We start from the raw sequence: 20961 nt of genomic DNA on the forward strand, positions 1-20961 counted from the left end.
GATAGACATAGATGATTTGAAGAGGAAACCATAGGCTACGCCATTTTATAGAAATTAAAAGTGAGTCAGAGAGCATAGTAGATACCTGTAGGTGAGAGGTATCTCAATTCCTCACTGAAAAACCACCCTCCCCACCCCGCTGACTCCATATAATTCTGTGGAGCTGACTCCACCATTGAATTCAAGAGGAGGACATGTAAATAGGACAAAGCCAGGAAGTTTATCTCATCTACATTGACTGATTCATAGATAACCACGTGAACCTATCAAGAGTCGATCAGGGAAACGAACTTCGAGTTATGTTCTGAAAAAGAATATTTCCTCTTAGCCAGATGTACTTCTTATGAGGGTATAGGAGTTGGTCCTGCCTTTGTCTGAAGCCTGATTCCAAAGCCAATATGGAGACATTAAGATCTCCAAATCCATGAAGCCCAAGTTTTCAATAACAGGAAACAAAACATCTTCAACTGGATTATTAAACGTAATCGTGAGAGGGGTCCATCTTTTTCACTTGGTTCTCAGATCTATGCACTCTGGCTTTGAGGTAAGCAGCTCCATATATTGAATATGCAATATGGTATGTGTATGCCAACATCTCAAACCCCCAGGGTTTTGGAAGTTCACACATGGTTGTGCTAGCAGAAAAGCCGTGGGCAGGGAAATCAAATCCATACCCAGAATACGTCTACCCCAGTGAATAAAGCATCACCTTCCCCCCATGATAGGGGAGGTCAATATATTCAACCTGTCACCACGGAATATTTCCAGACCAAAAACTCAGCATCAACTTCTGTGTTGGAGGCTGGACACACAGAAGAGGTGGCAGCCAAATCAGGCTTATGAGCGGAATGTCACGACATTCACTCCACACAGAGCCTTCATCCCTGCTGCCATGGCCATTTTGTGCATTGTCACAACGAATATGAAAGAGGCAGAGAAAGAAGCTGAGTGACTGTCACAAGACAGGTCATATGTCTGCTGATTAGGAGAATTCCCTCCGATTCTGGCACCTCTGGGGGTAGTGGTGTGGTGATGACTATCTTTATATTCAGCCTACTCTGTGAGGTTAATCCTCATATCTCCCCCAAGAGCCCCCAGTCACCAATTTTCCAAGTGTGCTTTTCCCAAGGCTTTGATCAGCAAAGGCAAACTATTAGCTACTGCCCATGAATCACTGTAGATCTATACCTCAGCCTAGTCTTCTTCTACACAGTGTCCAACCAGATGTACCACACAAGTTCCATCCACTGGGAGTATTTCTTTTTTCTTTTTTAAAGATTTTATTGGGGAAGGGGAACAGGACTTTATTGGGGAACAGTGTGCACTTCCAGGACTTTTTTCCAAGTCAAGTTGTTGTCCTTTCAATCTTAGTTGTGGAGGGTGCCGTTCAGCTTCAAGTTGTTGTCCTTTCAGTCTTAGTTGTGGAGGGCGCAGCTCAGCTCCAGGTCCAGTTGCCGTTGCTAGTTGCAGGGGGCACAGCCCATCATCCCTTGTGGGAGTCGAACCAGCAACCTGTGGTTGAGAGGACACACTCCAACCAACTGAGCCATCCGGGAGCTCAGCGGCAGCTCAGCTCAAGGTGCCGTATTCAATCTTAGTTGCAGGGGGCGGAGACCACCATCCGTTGCGGGACTCGAGGAGTTGAACCGGCAACCTCGTGGCTGAGAGCCCACTGGCCCATGTGGGAATCGAACCGGCAGCCTTTGGAGATAGGAGCATTGAGCTCTAACCGCCTGAGCCACCGGGCCGGCCCTGGGAGTATTTCTTTTCATCACTTTATTTCAGAGGTCACCCCTGTGTGACACTAGTACTACAACTGACCACTTCCAGCTGTTGCTGGCAAACTGTGAAAAGCTATCTATAAATCAGGCCCTGGATTTTTTTCTTTACTGTTAGTGGGTCATAAGGAACTCCCCATAAGACTGCAGGTATGAACTGAGGAAGAGAAGGTACAGCAGAAGAAAGAATTATGATTTTTCTGAGCTCCCAGCCCATGAAGTTTACTTGTGCCTTTTCAAAATGGCATGGGCTCAAACTTGTATACGCCAAATCAACTTGTATTTCTTTCACATGCAATTGTGTGGTTCAGTGAATCTCATCATACCTGCCCATGATAAGAAGTTCAGGTCACTTGCTGTCCCATGACCAGGTATTTAGTCACTTGCAGTGTTCACGGGAAGCAGGACTAATTTTTTTTTTTCTTTTTAGGACTAATTTTTAAAATGAAGAATAGGGGACAGCAAAGAAAGGCTCGTGCCCTACGTTCAGCACTATGCTTCTACTATATGATTTGCCAGTGGAATCCTACAGCAATCTGTCTGCCACAAACACCTCTAATATAACTCAGTTTGCTGGTGCAACCTGCTCCTGTTGCAGAGACCTTTCTTGCCCTGAGTCCCATTCCAAACTGGCAGCCTATGGATTACATAGTAATGGATGGCACTGCATGTCCCAACGTGAAATATGTTGTCTCCAAAATCCTAAGAGGCCCACCAAGATTATGTCTCTTTCTTTGCTGTGGGCAGTACAAAATGCAGCAACTTACGTCTCACTTTCAAATGAATATCGTAGTACGTGTTCCAGAATCTTGAACTCTTAGAAAACTCCAACCATTTTTGACAATGTCACCGAACTTTTACAGGTTTTCATCCCCCATTATCTGCCACTCTTAATTGTCTTCATAAGACCTCTAGAATACTATCCTAATGCTTGCTCACCAGATCCCATTAGCAAGGTGTCTTGAACTACTATGATGATCGGGGCATATAAAGATGGAGAAGTTCATCCAGACTTCATTATGATAGAGAGGAGAATGGACATAGCACTGGGGCGAGATGGTAAAGGTCATGGTTAACCCTGCTGTATAATGCAAACCCTAAAAAAACTGGATTATCGGGCCGGCCCAGTGGCTCACGCAGTTGGAGCTCCGTGCTCCTAACTCCGAAGGCTGCCGGTTCGATTCCCACATGGGCCAGTGGGCTCTCAACCACGGGGTTGCTGGTTCGATTCCTCGAGTCCTGCAAGGGACGGTGGGCAGCGCCCCCTGCAACGGGAACTGGACCTGGAGCTGAGCTGCGCCCTCCACAACTAAGTCTGAAAGGATAACAACTTGAAGCTGAACAGCACCCTCCACAACTAAGATTGAAAGGACAACAACTTGACTTGGAAAAAAGTCCTGGAAGTACACACTGTTCCCCAATAAAGTCCTTCACCAATTAAAAAAAATCTTAAAAATTTTTTATTATCAATTGGAATAGAGCATCTGCCAAAAAAATACAGCCCATGCTTGATCCAATACCCCTGCGTCCCACTCTACAGCTGCCCCAGCTCCAATGACGGTCATCTGCACTCAAATCCCTGGTGCTTAGAATCATAGCTACAGATTTCATCACTACATGATTATATTTACAACAACCTTTGTCATTTTCCATTACCCACTGTCAAGCAGTCAAGCAGTCCCTAAGCGGCAGCACGGCAGCTCACAGGCCACAGGGATCACTTATGCAGCTGTAAGGTTGTCTTGTCACACCTCCAGTCAACCGGTAAGGATGCAACGAGCCCAAATGGATTCAGGCAAGATCAACATGTGCTCAGGTCCCCACACACCTAGTCCCATAGGATGGCATGGAACTGCAGGACCACATGACAAACCGCACAGCCATTGAAGAGCCAACTCTAAACCACAGCCAAGAAGTTTTACACACTTACTCGTAAGCTAAGAAACTGTTTCCGACTAAACGAATTTTTCTTCTTGTTGAAAAAATGTCCTTTAGAATTTTTTTAAAAATTTCAACTAGGCTCTATAAGTCATAAGATTTCCTACTATTGATATATTTGCAAATATTCTTGTGCTTTTTCATCCCTAATAGTTTAATTGTAAATATTAATAGATTCTATTGGGAGCTTCCCTCTGCATTTTGAAGGTATGCAATTTATTTGCTGTCATCTTTTTTGCTGGTGGGAGATACACTGTCACTTTTACTGTGACAAAATGACACAGTTATTCATTTTTAGAAAAGTATATTTGTTTCCCTGGTAAATATATACTTTTTTTTTTTTCTTTCTCTTTATCTGTAGCTTCTCCACTTGTGTGCAACTTCTACCTGAGGACAAAGCCTTTCTTCCTTTCCGGGCAATGCTCAGTAATTGTCTCTGGATATTTCTCCCTCTTGTTTCTTTCTCTATTTTCTTTAAGGTCCATATTAGACTTATTTGGAAATTGCTCAACAGTTTCAATATCTAACAGTTTTGTTTCTTTTTAAATCTCTGTATATGATGTACTGCATTCTGGTAAAGTACTATCTTTAAATTCATTTTCTTCAATTGCGAACAGTTTAAACTTTTAAAATTTTTTTACTATTACTGGTTTACTACAAATGATATTTTATTATTATAAATGATACAAATGTACAGCCAGATGAAGAGGTGCATGGGGCAAGGTCTGGAAGTCCCGAGTGCATAAGCTTCGGTCCTTTAGAGCTGGACAGATGGATGTGTTCACCAACCCAGACACTCCCCAAACCCCATTGTCTGGGGGATTTTATGGAGGTTCCATTATATAGGCACGATTAATTAAATCATTGGCCACTGGTGATGTGTCCGGTTTAAACTTGATCTCAAACTTTTGAGGAATTTTTCCTTTCAATTATCTTTTCATATTTCTAAGTGTTCCATTTTAAAAATATATACTTGTACTTGATTTATTTCTGCCTGTTTTGTTCTTTACTGGGAAAAAACATCTTTTCTAAAAAAACAGCTTTGTTGAGGTATAACTGATAAACCATGAACTGCACATATTTAAAGCATGCAATTTGATGAATTTTGACATATGTATATATACATACATCCCCGTAACTTAATCATTTTATAACTGGATGTTGTTCCCTTTGACTCCATCCATTTCTCCCACCTTTCACCCCCTGCATCTGGCAACCAGCAAACTGTTCTCTGTATCTATGAGCTTGTTTTTGTTTTGTTTAGATTTCACATATAAGTGAGATCATCTGGTATTTGTCTTTCTGTGTCTGACTTATTTCACATAGCATAATACTCTCATGGTTCATCCATATTGCTGCAAATGGCAAGATTTCACTTGTTATGGCTGAATATTTTATATACATAATATATAATACATATATATTTATATTTATATTATATATATATATATATATATATATATATATATATATATATCACATTTTCTTTATCCACTCATCTATCAGTAGACACTTAGGTTGTTTCTAAATCTTGACTATTGTAAATGATGCTGCAATGAACATGGCAGTACACACCAGAGGTGCCCCCAAAATATACACATGACTTGTATTCATCTTTTGCTATCAGTATATAGTATTACAATTTTAATATTTTTTTCTTTCTTAAAATGTATATACATTTTTTTGACATCCTCTGTGTGTGTGTGTGTGTGTGTGTGTGTATATATATATATATGAATGATGGAATACTATACATCCATAAAAAAGAATGGAATCTTGCCATTTGCCACAACATGGATGAACCTTGAGGGCGTTCTGCTAAGTGAAATAAGACAAAGACAAATACCATATGATCTCATTTATATGTGGAATCTAAACATCAAACAAACAAAAAATCCAAAAACCAAGCTCATAGACACAGAGAACAGGTTGGTAGTCGTCAGTGTAGGCAATGGGAGGTGGGCAAAATGGATTGAAGGTCAAAAGGCACAAATTTCCAATTGGATGTAATAATGCACAGCACAGGGACTATAGTTAACATTACTATATTACATGTTTGAAAGTTACTGAGAGTAGATCTTACAAGAAAAAAAATTCTGTAACTATGTATGGTGATGAATATTAATTAGACTTATTGTGGTGATCATTTTGCAATATACACAAATATCTAATCATTATGTTGTACAACTGAAATGAATATAATGTTGTATGTCAATTATACCTCAATTAAAAAAAAAGAATTATTCAAACCTGATTCTCAAGCATCATCTCTGCCTACTCTCGATTGCTTATGCAGTGGCACTTTCTCATCACCAAGTTGTTTTTCCACTGAAACGCAGAAAAAGATGGAATCTTTTGTCTAACCAAATGGACTTGGACAGATAGCCTGAGAGTCTCTGCTGTAAGAGTTACCATGGCTAGAAGAAAACAATCTACCTCGAAAATCCAGTGCCACCATGCAATACGCATCCATCCTTCTACTTCCTAATAAATGCTGACTTTGTGCAGGCAGATACCATACGTGGCTCATTTTCCTGTGTCCCTAGGACTTGGACCTGTAGAGGTTTCCTGAATACATCAAATCAATGAGATCCATAATATATTCACAAATCACTAACATCTTGGCGGTGATCAAAATTTTCACTGAAAAAGTATGTTCGTTAAATGTGCAAGGCTCTATATGAGGCTAAAAGAAGTCATGAGAGCCCTTCACAGGGCTGTCGTCGCTTCCAAACGTGGGCAGCTCCAGGTTCTTGGCTCTTAAGTTTTAAAAAAGTTCTGGTTATAGATACCACAGGTCTCCACCTCCCTAACACCTCAGAACTACAGCTCCTTACATCTAACTGTGCTTTCAAGCTTTAACTTGCTGCTGCCTTGTTCTCCGGGGGGTAGGCAGCCCCCTGCTTTGCATGCACTTGTGTCCTTTCTCTTGAGTGGGGGCTGGGACTCACTGCTAACAGAGTATGGTCAAGTGAGAGAATGTCACTTAAGATGAATTTACAAAAAGGTTTTGGCTTCCTTCTTGCTCCCTTGTTTGCTCTGATGGAAGCCACCTCTCTCGTAAAGAGAGGCCCACGTGACCAGGAACCAAGGGAGGACACTGATCAATAGCCAGTGAGGAACTGAGTCCCTCAGTCCAACAAACCACAAGGGACTGAATCCTGCCTCAAACCACCTGATTGACGTCGGACAGCCTGTCGAGTTTTGAGACGATTGCAATCCTGGCCAACACCTCACTCACGGTGTGAGTGACTGAGCGAGAGGACCCAGGTAAACCATAGCCAGAGTCCTGACCAACAGAAACTGGGAGATAATAAATGTTTGTTTCAAGCTGCTACGTTTTAAGGTACTTTTTGACACCGCAATAGATACCCTGGGACAAATGAGGCATTACCACACCACAGCCTGAACTCTGTTTAGCAGTTACCTTGGACAAGTTACTTAACCTGCAAAGGCTTCAGTTCGTTGTCTTTGAATGGAACAGCCATCCTGCCTCACGGATTAACTGAGATGTCTATCTGAAGGCATCTGCTCACAGACAAAAAGTTTGATATGAACTCAACATAGAAAATTTTAACACTCAAACTGGTAGTTTACCAGGACCTTCAAAGAGGAATTTCAATTGAACTTTTCATAATTTCGTGTTTCCCTGAAAATAAGACCTAGCCGGACCATCAGCTCTAATGCGTCTTTTGGAGCAAAAAATTAATATAAGACCTGGTCTTATTTTACTATAAGACTGGACCTTATATAAGACCAGGTCTCATATCACTTTTTGCTCCAAAAGACACATTAGGCTGATGGTCCGGCTAGGTCTTATTTTCGGGGAAACACAGTTTATATTTCCTTACATCAAAGACATTTTTAGGGCCGGCCTGGTGGCTCAGGCGGTTGGAACTCCATGCTCCTAATTCCGAAGGCTGCTGGTTCAATTCCCACATGGGCTAGTGGGCTCTCAACCACAAGGTTGCCAGTTCGATTCCTCCAGTCCCACAAGGGATGGTGGGCAGCGCCCCCTGCAACTAAGATTGAATATGGCACCTTGCACTGAGCTGCCGCTGAGCTCCCAGATGGCTCAGTTGGTTGGAGCGCGTCCTCTCAACCACAAGGTTGCCGGTTCGACTTCCACAAGGGATGGTGGGCTGGCGCAGCCCCTGCAACTAGCAATGGCAACTGGACCTGGAGCTGAGCTGCGCCCTCCACAACGTCAACTTGAAGCTGAACAGCACCCTCCACAACTAAGATTGAAAGGACAACAACTTGACTTGGAAAAAAAACAACCCATTTTTAATTAGTCAAAAGAAAGGACACATTCAAAATCAGGTAAAAACCATGTTTTCCTTTTAATAACCACTTAATTCACACCAGTTCCTCTCTTGGCTGCTACTTTGGTAACAATTAGGTCCCCACCTCTCAAGTACATAGCATCTGAACAGGCTGAGACAGAGCCAATGTAAATACAGGCCCCAAAGTAGGGCTTTCGGAATAACAGGAACAGCAAAAACCAGACTTTCTCTTCATTTAGAAAGGGATTGTGAGTTAGAGGGTGCAAAGCTCCACTTCCCCAAAAGCAAACCTGGAGCACAGTGTAAAAATGGAAACCAAAATGTATCAGAAATGAAGTACAGTGTCTCCTCATATATTCAAGGTCAAGATGCTTTATGAGAAATAAGTATCTGACCATCTGGCCTCTTGCATTTTGAAAGGAAGATATTTTTGTTTCTATTTCCCTTTCCAAACGGATACAAAATCTACTAAAATGAATCAGAATAAATCAGCTCATCCACTCCTAGATACTGATTTTTGGTTGCTGAGACTATTCAGCACAGTATTTCAAGGTAGCAAAATTCAGGGTGATCTGAGAAGAGAATTCAAAAGCGGCAGCTACATTCGCTGATAGATTCATGAGACACACACACATACCACCTCATTTTTTTCAGTGTATATGTCAAGGGGCCAAGACCCTGATCATCAAAATAAGTTATTTTGTACATTACAGTGCACAGAACAATAGAGGGAAAGACGCTTTCTTAGAGTGATGGAAAGGCATTTTGCAAAAGGTTCATATCACTCTGAGGTGGAAGGCCGGGAGCCCAGTGCCGCGTGCCTTCATTAGCTTGACCCCTTCTCTTCTTTGGTTGTGGCGGCGTCAGTGGGCGCTGTCTCCTCCACACGTTCTGCTGTCTTCCCCTCCTCCTCCTCTTCCTCCTCATCTTGAGGATAGAGGTCCGGGTACTTCTGCATGCATTCCTGCATGGCCCGGAACTGGTCTACACAGTCTGAGCCCTTCACATCCGCTGTGCTGTAGTGAAAGCAGGAAAAGGCTGACTTGAACTGTTCCCCACAGGGGCCACTGGCCATTCCCCCAAGGCACGGGCAGTTCCAGTTAATGTCTCCACTTGGCAAGATCAATCCTGGAACAGGAAGATGGGCAAGGAAAAGTGAGAGACTATTCTCTAGGTTTCAGGAAAAGCAAAACCAAATCCAGTCCTCACGAGCCATTCAGGAGGTGGAGAACAGTATCAACTGTTGTCTGGCAGGCACTCGTCTGTGGACCTACCTCTTAGGTCAGGTTCGAATGTCCGGTGCAAATCCAGCATTCCTGGCTCAGGTGAAGAGAAACCACCATCGGCAACTTTCTCCACGTGCAACACTGATCTAGGTCTAAGCCACCTCCCCGTGCTATGGCTGTGGCTGTGCTCCCAGAACTATAATACATACTGGAATCCATTTAGTCCAAAGCAGAAGCCTTCACTTGAATGGTTAAGGAGTATCTTTTTAAAGCCCAAACAATTTAAGAAGCTGAGGTACTGCTCTCCACCTTCCAATCTCTGCGCCTCCCCCACTCCTCCAAACCCTCTCGCTCTGCAGCCACTCTCAGAAGCTCAAAAGTGTGAGGACAGGTAAAGACGAGGAGGTTGAGCCTTCTGCATTGACTGGAAAGATGGCCAAGACATACAGGGAAAAGGCTGGTGGCATACCAGAGTGGTGTGCTTCCATTCTTGTAAAAATGAGAAATTAGAGGGATACTGACCATACTAATCACACTGTTACATTGTACCTATGTGTTGGGGAGCAGTTAGGTTTTCAGATGGATTTTCATTTTCAATATTATATAGGCCCTTAACTTTTGAATTTTACACCTTTTCTTATCTTTGAACCTTGTCCACATCTAAATAGTATTTCCTGGTTTTCTAAAATGCTTTCAAGACAATGGCTCATTTTCAGCTTTGTGACAGACATGGACAGAAATATGACTCATACAGAAGTCTCTTACATGAGTTGACTACAGAGACTGAGAACACTCTTTAAGAAAGACTCTTAAGTGCCCAATGAAAACACACGTTACTCCTCACTCCGTAGAAGTACCCAGGTCTGACGCTCTGAGCTAGCGTCCAGAGCCCTCGGCCTCGGCAGAACCTCATCTCTTAATTCTAGCTTAGGAAGCTTCAGTGATCAACAAATCTAACGTTGCAGTTCCTTGCTAGTAAAACAGGCTAACAGTGGAGATGGCAAAGGAAACTGGCAGGAAGCTCACCACTAGCACCACCGGTATCAGCAGTGCAGGTTCTCATGTATTAAGCTGTACATAGTAAATCACGTAATCCTTTTGGCTACCTTCTGCAGTGAGTACTACTAACCCCAGTTTACACGTGAGGTTTCTGGGGTTCAGTGGGGTCCAAGTCAGGACGATCACCAGGGTCCTTAGGATTCCCTGAGCCCAGGCTCTTTGCCCCTCGTCTCACGACCTCTCCCAGCTGCCCGAGGGCCACCTCAGTGCTGGAAGCCTGTACCAATGCTGCCCCCTGGAGGCTCAAAACTGCTAACACACATGCACAACCAGTTTCCAAAAGAAACAACAGATGATATGATACTAACATTTAAATATAATAATCCAGCTGTGCAGGATCATTGCTTCATGATTGCTCAGGGGACGGTGAGCTAGAATGAAGTAGTTCTTCACTGAGAAAACTATAGTGGCAATTTGCACTTCAGGCACACAATGTAAAACCACACAGACCGGAGCTTTGGCAAGTTACATTAAGCCCAGATGGAGCATGTTTGAAAACTAGGAATTTTGCAATTGAGAGCTCAGAACCTGGGTCCCAGAGTTCTCTGTTTCATATGCTTTTTCACACAATTATTCACTAGAAGGGGTTGCAAAGGCAAATACTACAGGGTTTCCAAGCAGGTATACTGTAAATGACAGAAGAAGGTAGGAGAAAAAACAAGAGGGACCATAAAGATTGGCAGGAACTGGAGGGGAACATGCAGTCTCAAGGCAGACACATTCAGTTTTTATAAAAACACTACGAAGCAGACAAAACAAGGCCTCATGTGTCTGTCCTGCAGGCCCGAGTCTCAAACAATTAATGAAATGTACTTAATATGGATCTAAAGATAGGCAAAGTACTAGAATTTACATGTGATTTACTTTTCTTGATAAGAGCGCTGATTCAAGATTACTCCTGTAGCTGTCATTCTCAGACATCTAACTCTTTGTGTAATGTCTGCACTTCCCACTATTCCCAAAAGGGTGCTAGGCACGTGTGTTTAGCTTCCTCTAATCCCTAGGAGCACTAAGGGTAGCAAGTGAAGGGTCCTACCTAAGAATACACACTTTACTTAGCATTTGAAAAATTCCAACCAGCAGCCCATACTTAACAAGTGGCTCCTACAAGTTCTTTCAAGTATATTTATCAGTAATCAGCACTAGGTTTGTTATCATCAGGGATGTCAGGAACGGCTTTCGATCGGTGAATGAGCACTGTTTATGATACGTGGACTATTTATGAACATTGCACATGCATACCCGCCTTAGACAGCCTGGTAAGTTCTGGTGAGTCCAACAGTCCAGAGCCTTTGGCGTGATGCCCTAGGCCCAAGTGACCATTAACGAGTTGTGTGCAACAGCCCTGCCTAGGCGAGCTGAATCTTGCTGCTAGAACACTTTCCTCTCTCTCAAGCGAGCCTATCCTGCAAGGGGCATGCTGGAGTAGCTACAAGGAGGGAGCAGTGATTTCATCACCTCACACAAGGTGTGTGATTCATACAGACCTGCTGGCTTATAGTCTGCAGATGTGGCAGAATTTAGTTTGGGAACTTGACTGAGCGGGAGGATCCCTGTCAGCTTAACCTACTCAGAACTTTGGGAATCCACTGACACTCTGCCCTGAAACATAACCATTGGGAAGCATCCAACCATCAGTTTAAGCCAGTGCGAAAACTTAGAAGAAAAGGAGGCCGAAGACTCCAGCAGGGAGAAATTCTTAGTTCTAGCCCAATGGCCAGGGAAGCACACGAACGAGGCTCCCACACAGCCCCTTGCACCTCTGAGGGAGACAAACTCACTGTCCCGGGAGAGGGCCCGTGGCTGAGATGCATACCAGAAAACCCAGCCTCGGCCAGGACAAAATGGGGCAGGAATTGTGAACAGTGAACTTTGCCCCCATCTGTGGGTCCCTAGCAGGCCCCACGTCACTCACCATGCTCCTCATATGGATCATTGGGGTCATCAGCCACCAGCTCCGCGTTGCTTGGAGTTTCATGGTCTTCTTTGGTCACAAATATGATTCGATCCTTCCCTAGTGTTTGGAGGGCAGAGGAAGAATCCTTTCACTTAAGAGCAGTGAATCAGCCCTAAACCCAAAACAGTCACACGAACCAAGTTTGAAGACTGTCCCATATGAAACCCCAAAGTGAGGTGACCATCAAACTGCCATCCCTGGGCGGAGTCACTGACGCTGTGTGACAGTTTAGCAGAACGACAACGACTTACGAGGCCAGATTTGCCCGGAATGCCTGCTGCTGAGCACCCCCGACCTGACTCCACAAGCTGCTGTCCCATGATGAGGGGGCCATCATGAGGGACAGAAAAAAAGGCGTAAAAAAAAGAGGTTCAAGATGGTGACGTGGGAAGAGCCTGAACTCACGTCCTCCCGTGGACACTGAGTCTATAGCTACATATGGAACAAGTTCCTCTTTACAAAACCTAAAGGCCGGCTGAGTGACAACTGCATATTGGGGAAATAAGAAAACCCCAGGGTAGCGTAGGAGGCTGGCACATAATCTGGCCATAAATCCCACCTTCGGCACGGCGACGCACAACCGGGACGGAACCCAAAAGCCAGAGCTTCTCCTTGCGGAACGAAGGGACAGAACCCCACATTGGGCATTCCAACTTTTAAGACGTACACTTGAGATTAGCCCCCAAAACATCTAACTTAGGAGATCTGAGAAGCCGTTCTTCAAGACCCTGACCGGAGGCCCAGCTCAGCGGCAGCCGATCATGCCCAGACTTACAGTGCAGGAGGTTCACCTGCTTATATTAAAGTGATGGCCTGAGGCCTCTAATTGGACACACACATCTACCAGCCGCTGGAACCCCCTGGGACGGAGACTGGGGGACACCATCTTTGTGTCCTGCCTTTGCTGTGGTCCAGAGCACCAGTCTCTCTCAAAACAGAGCTTTTACACGTTTCTAGTGCCCCAATTTCTGCGGCTGCCACCTCGGGGGTGCCTCTTGATCACCTGGCTTTGGAGGCCAGAAGATCTTGTGTCCCTGGTCCCACAGGATGGTCATAATCGGTGTCATCGAGAGAAAAGCTCAGACCCTGTCTAGCAGCCTGATTTTTGCAACTGCTATTAGGGGACACCTCTACATCACCTGGCTCTAGTGGCTAGTGGTACATACGTTTGTGGGTCCCACAGGACTGCAACCAAGAGTTCCTAAATAGCTATCACCCCCAGAGCACAGCAAGAGGCAACAGACCCAGGAGCTGGGTCTTTCTGTGAAGGAAGCCTATTAGCTAATCATCGGCACTGCAGCCCTAATTAAACACACATTTAGAGACTGACTAATCCTTTTTGGGGACCTCAGAGGGCTGGTGCTATCTTCAAGCTCACCCTCTGTCATTATGGAAAACAGTATGGAGGTTCTTCAAAACATTAAAAATAGAATTACCATATGATCCAGCAATTCCACTTTTGGGTATTCATCCATGAAAATCGAAAACACTAACTCACCAAAATGTATGCACCCCTATATTTATTGCATTATTTGCAATAGCTAAGATATAGAAACAACCTAAGAGTCTGTTGATGGATGAATGAATAAAGAAATTATGGTGTATGTACAATGGAATATTATTCAGCCATAAAAACGAAATCTTGCCACTTGCAACAATATGGCTGCACTTTTGAGGGCATATGTAAATGAAAAAAGGAAGAGAAAGACAAATACCATATGTTCTGTCTTATATGTGATATCTAAAAAAATTTTTTTTTACAAAACAAAAAAACAAGCTCACACAGAGAACAGATTGGTGGTTGCCAGAGGTGGGGGTAGGAGAAATTGTTTTATTTAAATAAAATTGAATTAAAAAAAAGACAACTTTGTTCTAGCTGCCTAACGGTTTATCCACAGGGTTCAAAACTGCATAAGAAGTCTGACACTCAGCTGACGTGGCCACTGTGGTCTGTCCACGGTGCCATGTGGGAAAACACCCGTCGCCTGCCTCTGAAAGGCAGGTGGTCTGAGAGTGTCCAAGGTCAAACCTCCCTCTGGGCCTCTGGGCCCCCTAATCGTGGCTAGAAGGAAGGGATCATGTGGGGGGCGCTGTGGCAGTCCCCCATCGCACATGAGGACTGGGGGCTACTTCTCACAAGTGGGCCTGGGAGCGGAGGGACTGTGGCACAGAAGTGCTGATGTTAGGAACTCCTGTGACCAGCTGCAGCTTGTTAGTTTGTAGAACAATCACCCAACCCAAACATAAGAGCTGGGCAGCAGGGTCAGGACAGAGAGAGGCCTTCCGAGGCCCAGCACCAGCGAGACACCTGAGGCAGGGCCAGAGCCCCAGTCCCACGGCCTCACTCCAGAGGACCCTGAGCCTGCAGGGAAGCAAACCAGTGGCAGCCAAATGCATTTTACAGGAGGAGCTTCTCTCCTGGGAGGCTGGTCAGCACGTTACAGGGAATGAACCTGGACGGCTGCATTCCACGACTCATTTCACCTAACGTTACAGTGACCCTATACAGTTTTATCACCCTCATTTACACAGCAGAAAAGCAAGGCCCAGAGTGGTCACTCAAAATCAAACAGCTGGAAATGGAAAGGCAGGCACCTCACCTATCAGACTCCTTCCTGGACTCTCTCCCCGGTACCTCATAACTGTCAGCACTTGACCTCACCTTCCTAAAACCTGTGGCCATGAGCCAACCACACCGCAGGCCTCAGTCCGCTATTCCCACTGTGGGCAGGGGGTACCTTCTCCTCAGCACCCCGCATGCTACGGGGTCATCAGTTTCCCCTGGAAGGGCCAGGCCCTCTCTGGGTCCTGCGCGTCAGCTACCTCCTGCCATCTCATCACTACCCTCACCAAAGACAGCGGGAGCCCCGCTTTAAGGTGGGGAGCCTGAGGCTCTGGGAAGTGACTTGCCCACACAGGGATAGAATTTGAACCCAGATCTGTGTCTCCAAAGGCCACACTGTGGAGGTCCTTTGCACACACCCAGCTTGCCCCCCGCAACATACACAGGTAAGGTTACTAATGACAGCTTGACACCAGGTCCTTAGCCCAAAGCACCTCTGTGTGCTTTGGGCAGGAATAAATGTTCTGTACAGTAAATACTAAGCAATCTCTAACCCAAGGAGCTTACAATCAAGTGAATGAATGTTTGCTGAGTGAACAAACAGGAGATTTCTTCTAAGCTACTGGACCTACCTGGTGAAGGGCAAGACAAATTCTACAGCCCTGCTAACTACCCATTCTGACCCAGGAGATCTGGAATAATGGGACTGTCATCTGGAAGGGGTGGGAGGTGCCTGGCATTTAAGTGGACAGTGGACTTCTCCCGGTTCCATCCAAATGTGCCCATGGACAGGGTTTAGTCAGTGGCCTAGAGTGAGTTAGCTACTGTGGGAGTAGAGGCCAGGCCTGCAGAAATGTGGCACTCTGATAGCTGCTGGCATTTTCTCTTATTATTTCACACTTTCTTCCCCCTTTATATTTAAGATAATTCAGTCACAGGTATGCTAAGGAAAACAAGGGGGAAAAGTTTGGGCCCACACTTGGGCTGGAATATTTAAAGAAGAGGCTTGGGGAAAAACACGAGGGTGACAGCAGAAACCAGAGTGACACCTCCAGTGAAAAAGACATTTGAGGGGACAGAGGGAAGGCACCTTGTTGCTTCACACCCTTTCCACACACGGTAACATAACGACAGGTGACCCTCAGCATGCGCAGGGACTGGACTTCCAGCCCACCTGAGGTTTCCACTCCCAGAGCTGGTCTCTGCCTCAACACCTCACATTTGATCTCAGAGAAGACTGCTTTTCCCCTGCAGCATGGGAAAAGATTTGGGCTAGGCCGCCAGGGCACATGCAAGTACCTAATAACCTTGGTAACTCTGGCCAGTTTTCAAAACACTGGAAAGCAACCTGCAAAAACGCTGAATGCTGGGGCTGGCCCGGTGGCTCAAGTGGTTGGAGGTCAGTGTTCCTAACTCCGAAGGCTGCCGGTTTGATTCCCACATGGGCCAGTGGGCTCTCAACCACAAGGTTGTCAGTTCAATTCCTTGAGTCCCGCAAGGGATGGTGGGCTCTGCCCCCTGCAACTAAGACAGAACATGGCACCTTGAGCTGAGCTGCCTCCCGGATGGCTCAGTTGTTAGTTGGAGCGTGGACTCTCAACCACAAGGTTGCTGGTTCAACTCCTTGAGTCCCGCAAGGGATGGTGGGCTGCACCCCCTGCAACTAGTAACGGCAACTGGACCTGGGGCTGAGCTGCATCCTCCACAACTAAGACTGAAAGGACAACAACTTACTTGGAAAAAAGGCCTGGAAGTACACACGGTTCCCCAATAAAGTCCTGTTCCCCTTCCCCAATAAAAAATAAATAAAAAAAATTATTAAAAACAAAAAAAACCCGCTGAATGCTAAGCAGAATAAGCTGACAGCAAATTTCTCAGTTCAGCTCTGACAATTTTGTTTACCAAGATCTCAGCTAGGCCCAGAGCAATGGTGAGGCCCAGAAGGCAAGGGGTCCAAACCCGGCTGGGCACCCAGGGGATTTGTGAGGCAAATAAGCCAGGACTCACTCAACAAAAGTTAAATCAAGCTCTCTGGCATGTCCACATTGCTCACTGGCTTCATAGGTAACTGGGACACAAAGTCAGATGTGGGAATCACAGGCCTAGCCGAGAATGTTCCAGGTCCTTCCTACGGGGCTGAGTCCTCTCAGGCACCTTCCAGGACATCCCCCTTAGAGAACTGTTACACTAGATGGACAGATGTGATATTGTGATTTATAGTAAGAAAGAAAATATATATATATTTATATATATATTTATTTCCAGGCCTTTGTTTTCTGGAATGTTTAAAAGTGAATACAAGGATAATGCTTATTTACTCCTTACAGAACTAACTGTGAAAGAAAGAACTAGTCCTAAGGACACCAACTACTGGGGTAATCAGGCACCTTCTTAGTGTCAGAAGCCAGTTTCTTCACCAGCTCAGCCTACCTATCATGGTCAACAAAGAAAATGAAATGAGTTTCTGCTCTCACCTGGATCCCGCTCAAAAGACAGTCATTTTTTAAATGACATCAAATGACAAGGATAAAATGGCCAGGAAAAGAGACAGTCAGAGGCTAGAGATGTCAAACAAGTTTTAGAAGAGGAAACGCTGACAGAAGAGTGCTCTCTGACAGAAGAATGGAGACCGCTGAGGCCAAAGGGCACAAGCACGGGAAGCCAAATGGAAGAAAATTAATCCCCAGCCCACGACTGGGAATCCAAGGGCCCAGGGGTGACTCTGAAAGCAAGATTCAGGGTGGGGCAGAGCACAGGACGACTGATTGTATAGCTGGATACCAAGACACCCCCAATTCTGTAGTTTTACTTTCTGTATAGCCATCTTTGACCCTGGTCTTTTTCTCACACCTCCACCATCAAATATGGTTGGCTCTAGCTTCTAACACATCTAGAAAGATCTGCATCCCTCACCTTCATGACTCCATCTCCCACCACTCGCTCCCTCCATTCCAGCATCTTTCCTTTACTTGAACAGGCTGAGCACACACCGACCGCTGGGCCTTTGCATAGGCTGTCCTCTCCCCCAGGAGTTCTCTCCCTCAGGCACCTTCATAGCCACCCTCTCCCTGACTTCGTACCACCTACTTAGATGCCAGCTTCCTTGACCACTCCGCATCTCCCTTTGCTTTATATTTCTCCAAAGCACTTTCCTCAGCTAACATATTATATATTTGTTTACTCCCCATCTCCCCCACTGAAATGTCAGCTCCTTCGGGACAAGGATTTGCTTATTCCTTTCATTGCAGTATCCCCAGAACCTAGAACAGTCCCCACAACATGGTCGGTAACCAACACTTGTTGAAAAACTGAACTCTGCCTTAGGAAATGACACAGAGGGCGGGAAGACAGAATGGTTACCACCACTGAGTAGGTTAGAGAACACCCTTAGATGGGTGGTCTCATCTTCTCCTGAAAGGGGAACATGAACACGCATGGGATCATTACACGCAGAAGGCGTGCCCATCTCTTCCAGCATGCCATGAGGGCAGATTGTGTCACCTGCGCTCAGTTATATGCCCAGCGGACGGCACATCATAGATGCTCAGTAAATGTTTCGTTAGCTGAACAGGAGAGGGCAGGCTCAGTCAGAAAAGGAGGAACCTAAAGTGAGGAACAGTGGGGTGCCGACAGAAAAAGGCTGGGGAGCCCAAACCCAGGGGCCAAGCCTGAGTCCGCGCTGTGGAATGCCTTGAATGAAAGAAAGCTAAGGCCTTTAAACTGAAGGTTGGGTGGTGGGTGGACCCCTGAAGTAAATTTGCACAGGCAAGTGATACACTCAGAACAGAGGGCAGGCACGTGTATACGTTCACTCAATAAAGATCTGAGTGCCCACTTGTACACCAGGCCGTGTGCTAGATGCTGGGTATATGGCACATCTAATGCTCTTAGCTTCATGGGAGAAGACAGTCAGGAAATAAGATGACAAAAATAAATAAGGTAATTTCAGAAAATTCAGTGTGTGAAAGACAGAGGGTCAGGGAAGACCTCTGCTAGGTGACATCTGAGCTGAATCTTAACGGATGAGAAGCCAGCTATGGCAAGAGCTGAAGGCTTCTGCTGACAAAGGGAACAGCCAAAAGGCCAGTGTGGCTGAGCAATGACTGAGAGATCAGAGATCAGGCTGGAGCTAGATCAGGCAGGACTGGATCATACAAGCCCTTATACGGCAAGGAGTTTGGGATCATTTTCCTAAGTCCCAAGAGAAGCATAAAAAATTGGTGGACGGAAAAAGAAAAAGTTGGGGATTTAGGGGGCTGTGGTACGGATAAGATAAAAACTAGTGAAGGTCTGAGTGCTTTCAGTTCTTATCCCTAAACTAAGAAAAAGATCTTTGACCCAGGAAAAGATAAGCCACGCTTTGGTAGACGATGGAACCTGCCTCTCCTTCCCAGAGAACCTGTGACTCCTAGAAATTCTCGAGGGCAAGGAGGGTTCTTATTTATCTGCACAGCCTCATTATACCAGAACGGCTCAAAATTACTTCTTAAATGATGAAGTAAATTAGAGACTCAGAGAAAGAAAATTAAAAACACACCTATTTTCTAATAAAGTGGTGAGGGCAGAGAACTTTTGTTCATGGCACAATTAAGGATAAATAGAAATAATACTCACTAGCAATATCAGTGAGTATTACAGCTTTATAACCCAAGAACGGAGGAGGAATTCTAAAAGCCAGGTGGGGTGGGGAAAAAGGCTTAGCATTTTACACAGAGATGTTTCCCTAACTTGATGTATGATCTTGGGTAGGTCATCTTTTCTGGGTTTCAGATTCCCTTCCCAGAATTAAACTAAGGGAGATGGACTATTCACCAAAGAATTTCTGGGTGAGTTCCAACTCGCTCTGTAGCTTCTCAGGTGTCCACCATCCCCATCACCTGACACAGAGAAGGTTCTTCATGAATACCTGCTGAATGAATGAAGAGAAAAAAACTTTTTTTTTTTTTTTAAGGAGGGCACAGCTCACAGTGGCCCATGCACAGGTCCAACCGGCAACCTGGGTGTTATTAGCACCACGCTCTAACTGAGCTAACCCGCCACCCTGAAGGCCAACTTCTTTTAACTTCTCATTTTACAAGATTGGAAACTGAGGCCTGGAGGGGTTTGGTAGAGGCTCAGGGACAAATGTCGAGCCAGTTAGTGGGCCTGGAGAACTCTGAACTGAGTCTAACTTTTTGGGGGGTGCGGGTGGGGGATGGGGTGTCTTTCCAGCAGAGGGCTTCCAGAAATCCACTAGGCACCACATTGGACAGTGCAGTTCTGGAATCTGACTGCGGGGACTCAAACCCCAGCTCCTACTTCCCCACCGCGTGGCTTTAGCCAAGTCACTTGTGTCTTACCAGAGCCTGATTTATAAAGGTCACTGCGAGATCAATGAGAAAAGTCATATAAAAAGCTCCTTGAGGAGTGCCTGATATGCAGTTGGGGCTCACTAAATATTCCTGCTGTTGGTACTTCTACCACCCTCGCACAACACCTAACCCGAGTGGTAACTTTTCAAAACATTTAAAAGGCGCGTGCAAGTGGAAACACGTGGTATGTGTTTAAGAGCGACAGTAATAATTAATGACAATAATTTCCCAATTGAGAGCCAGATGAAACGTGCTTAGCACTCCTTTTACCAGCTCGGGTTTAGATGATGAAATCGCCCACGAGCTTGGTCCCTAGGAGGCCCGGGTTCGAGTCTCACCGTGACCTTGGCACAGCCTCATTCCTCCCAGTGTCAGTTTTCTCACCTGCAGAACCGGGGTGGCACCCTCACCGCCCAGCCCGCTCCAAATTCCCCAGAGTACCCGGGACCACCTCAGGTCGCCCATGCCGGCAGTGAGGTCGCGGGGCGCCGAGGCCTGCGGGGGCAGTAGAGACCGCGCGTGTCCCCTGCAGGCCCTCGTAGGCCGGTCTCCAAGGCAGCTCACACTCCTTACCTTCCTGCCGGCAGTAGGCCATGGCTGCAGCCCAACCTCTGACTCTGCACAGTAGCGGCGGCGGAGGCCGCTACACGCCGTGACCTCTCCTCAGGTAGGGCGGGAAGCTCTGAGGCCCGTGCGGACCCGCCCCCTCCAGGCCTGCCCGCCGCGCGCCTGCCTCCGTGACTTTCCAGCCCCAGCCCGATCTTCTCAGCCGGAAACTACATTTCCCAGCAGGCCGCGCGCTG

General features: G+C 45.8%; 1 protein-coding gene across 1 annotated transcript; it reads right to left on the reverse strand.

Annotated features, from left to right (window-relative positions):
• Nucleotides 1-8035: 8035 nt before the first annotated feature.
• On the reverse strand, nt 8036-20943 carry CHCHD4 (coiled-coil-helix-coiled-coil-helix domain containing 4). The gene is made up of 3 exons (XM_019747126.3): nt 20732-20943; nt 12203-12301; nt 8036-9130 (listed from the first exon to the last, which is right to left on the reverse strand). Exons 1-3 carry the CDS (start codon nt 20751-20753, stop codon nt 8829-8831), a joined length of 423 nt encoding a protein of 140 aa, XP_019602685.1. The 5' UTR covers nt 20754-20943; the 3' UTR covers nt 8036-8828.
• Nucleotides 20944-20961: the final 18 nt, after the last annotated feature.

The sequence above is a fragment of the Rhinolophus sinicus genome, chromosome 5, assembly GCF_057876585.1.
Source record: "Rhinolophus sinicus isolate RSI-liver-muscle chromosome 5, RSI-T2T, whole genome shotgun sequence".
NCBI classification, from domain to species: Eukaryota; Metazoa; Chordata; class Mammalia; order Chiroptera; family Rhinolophidae; genus Rhinolophus; species Rhinolophus sinicus.

Excerpts from the sequence above, each read along its gene's own strand:
- CHCHD4 (XM_019747126.3), bottom strand. The coding sequence starts at position 20,753 with ATGGCCTACTGCCGGCAGGAAG. Across the intron at positions 12,302-20,731 it reads GGCCTACTGCCGGCAGGAAG|GGAAGGATCGAATCATATTT; the intron begins GTAAGGAGTGTG and ends TCCAAACACTAG. Across the intron at positions 9,131-12,202 it reads TGATCCATATGAGGAGCATG|GATTGATCTTGCCAAGTGGA; the intron begins GTGAGTGACGTG and ends TTCCTGTTCCAG.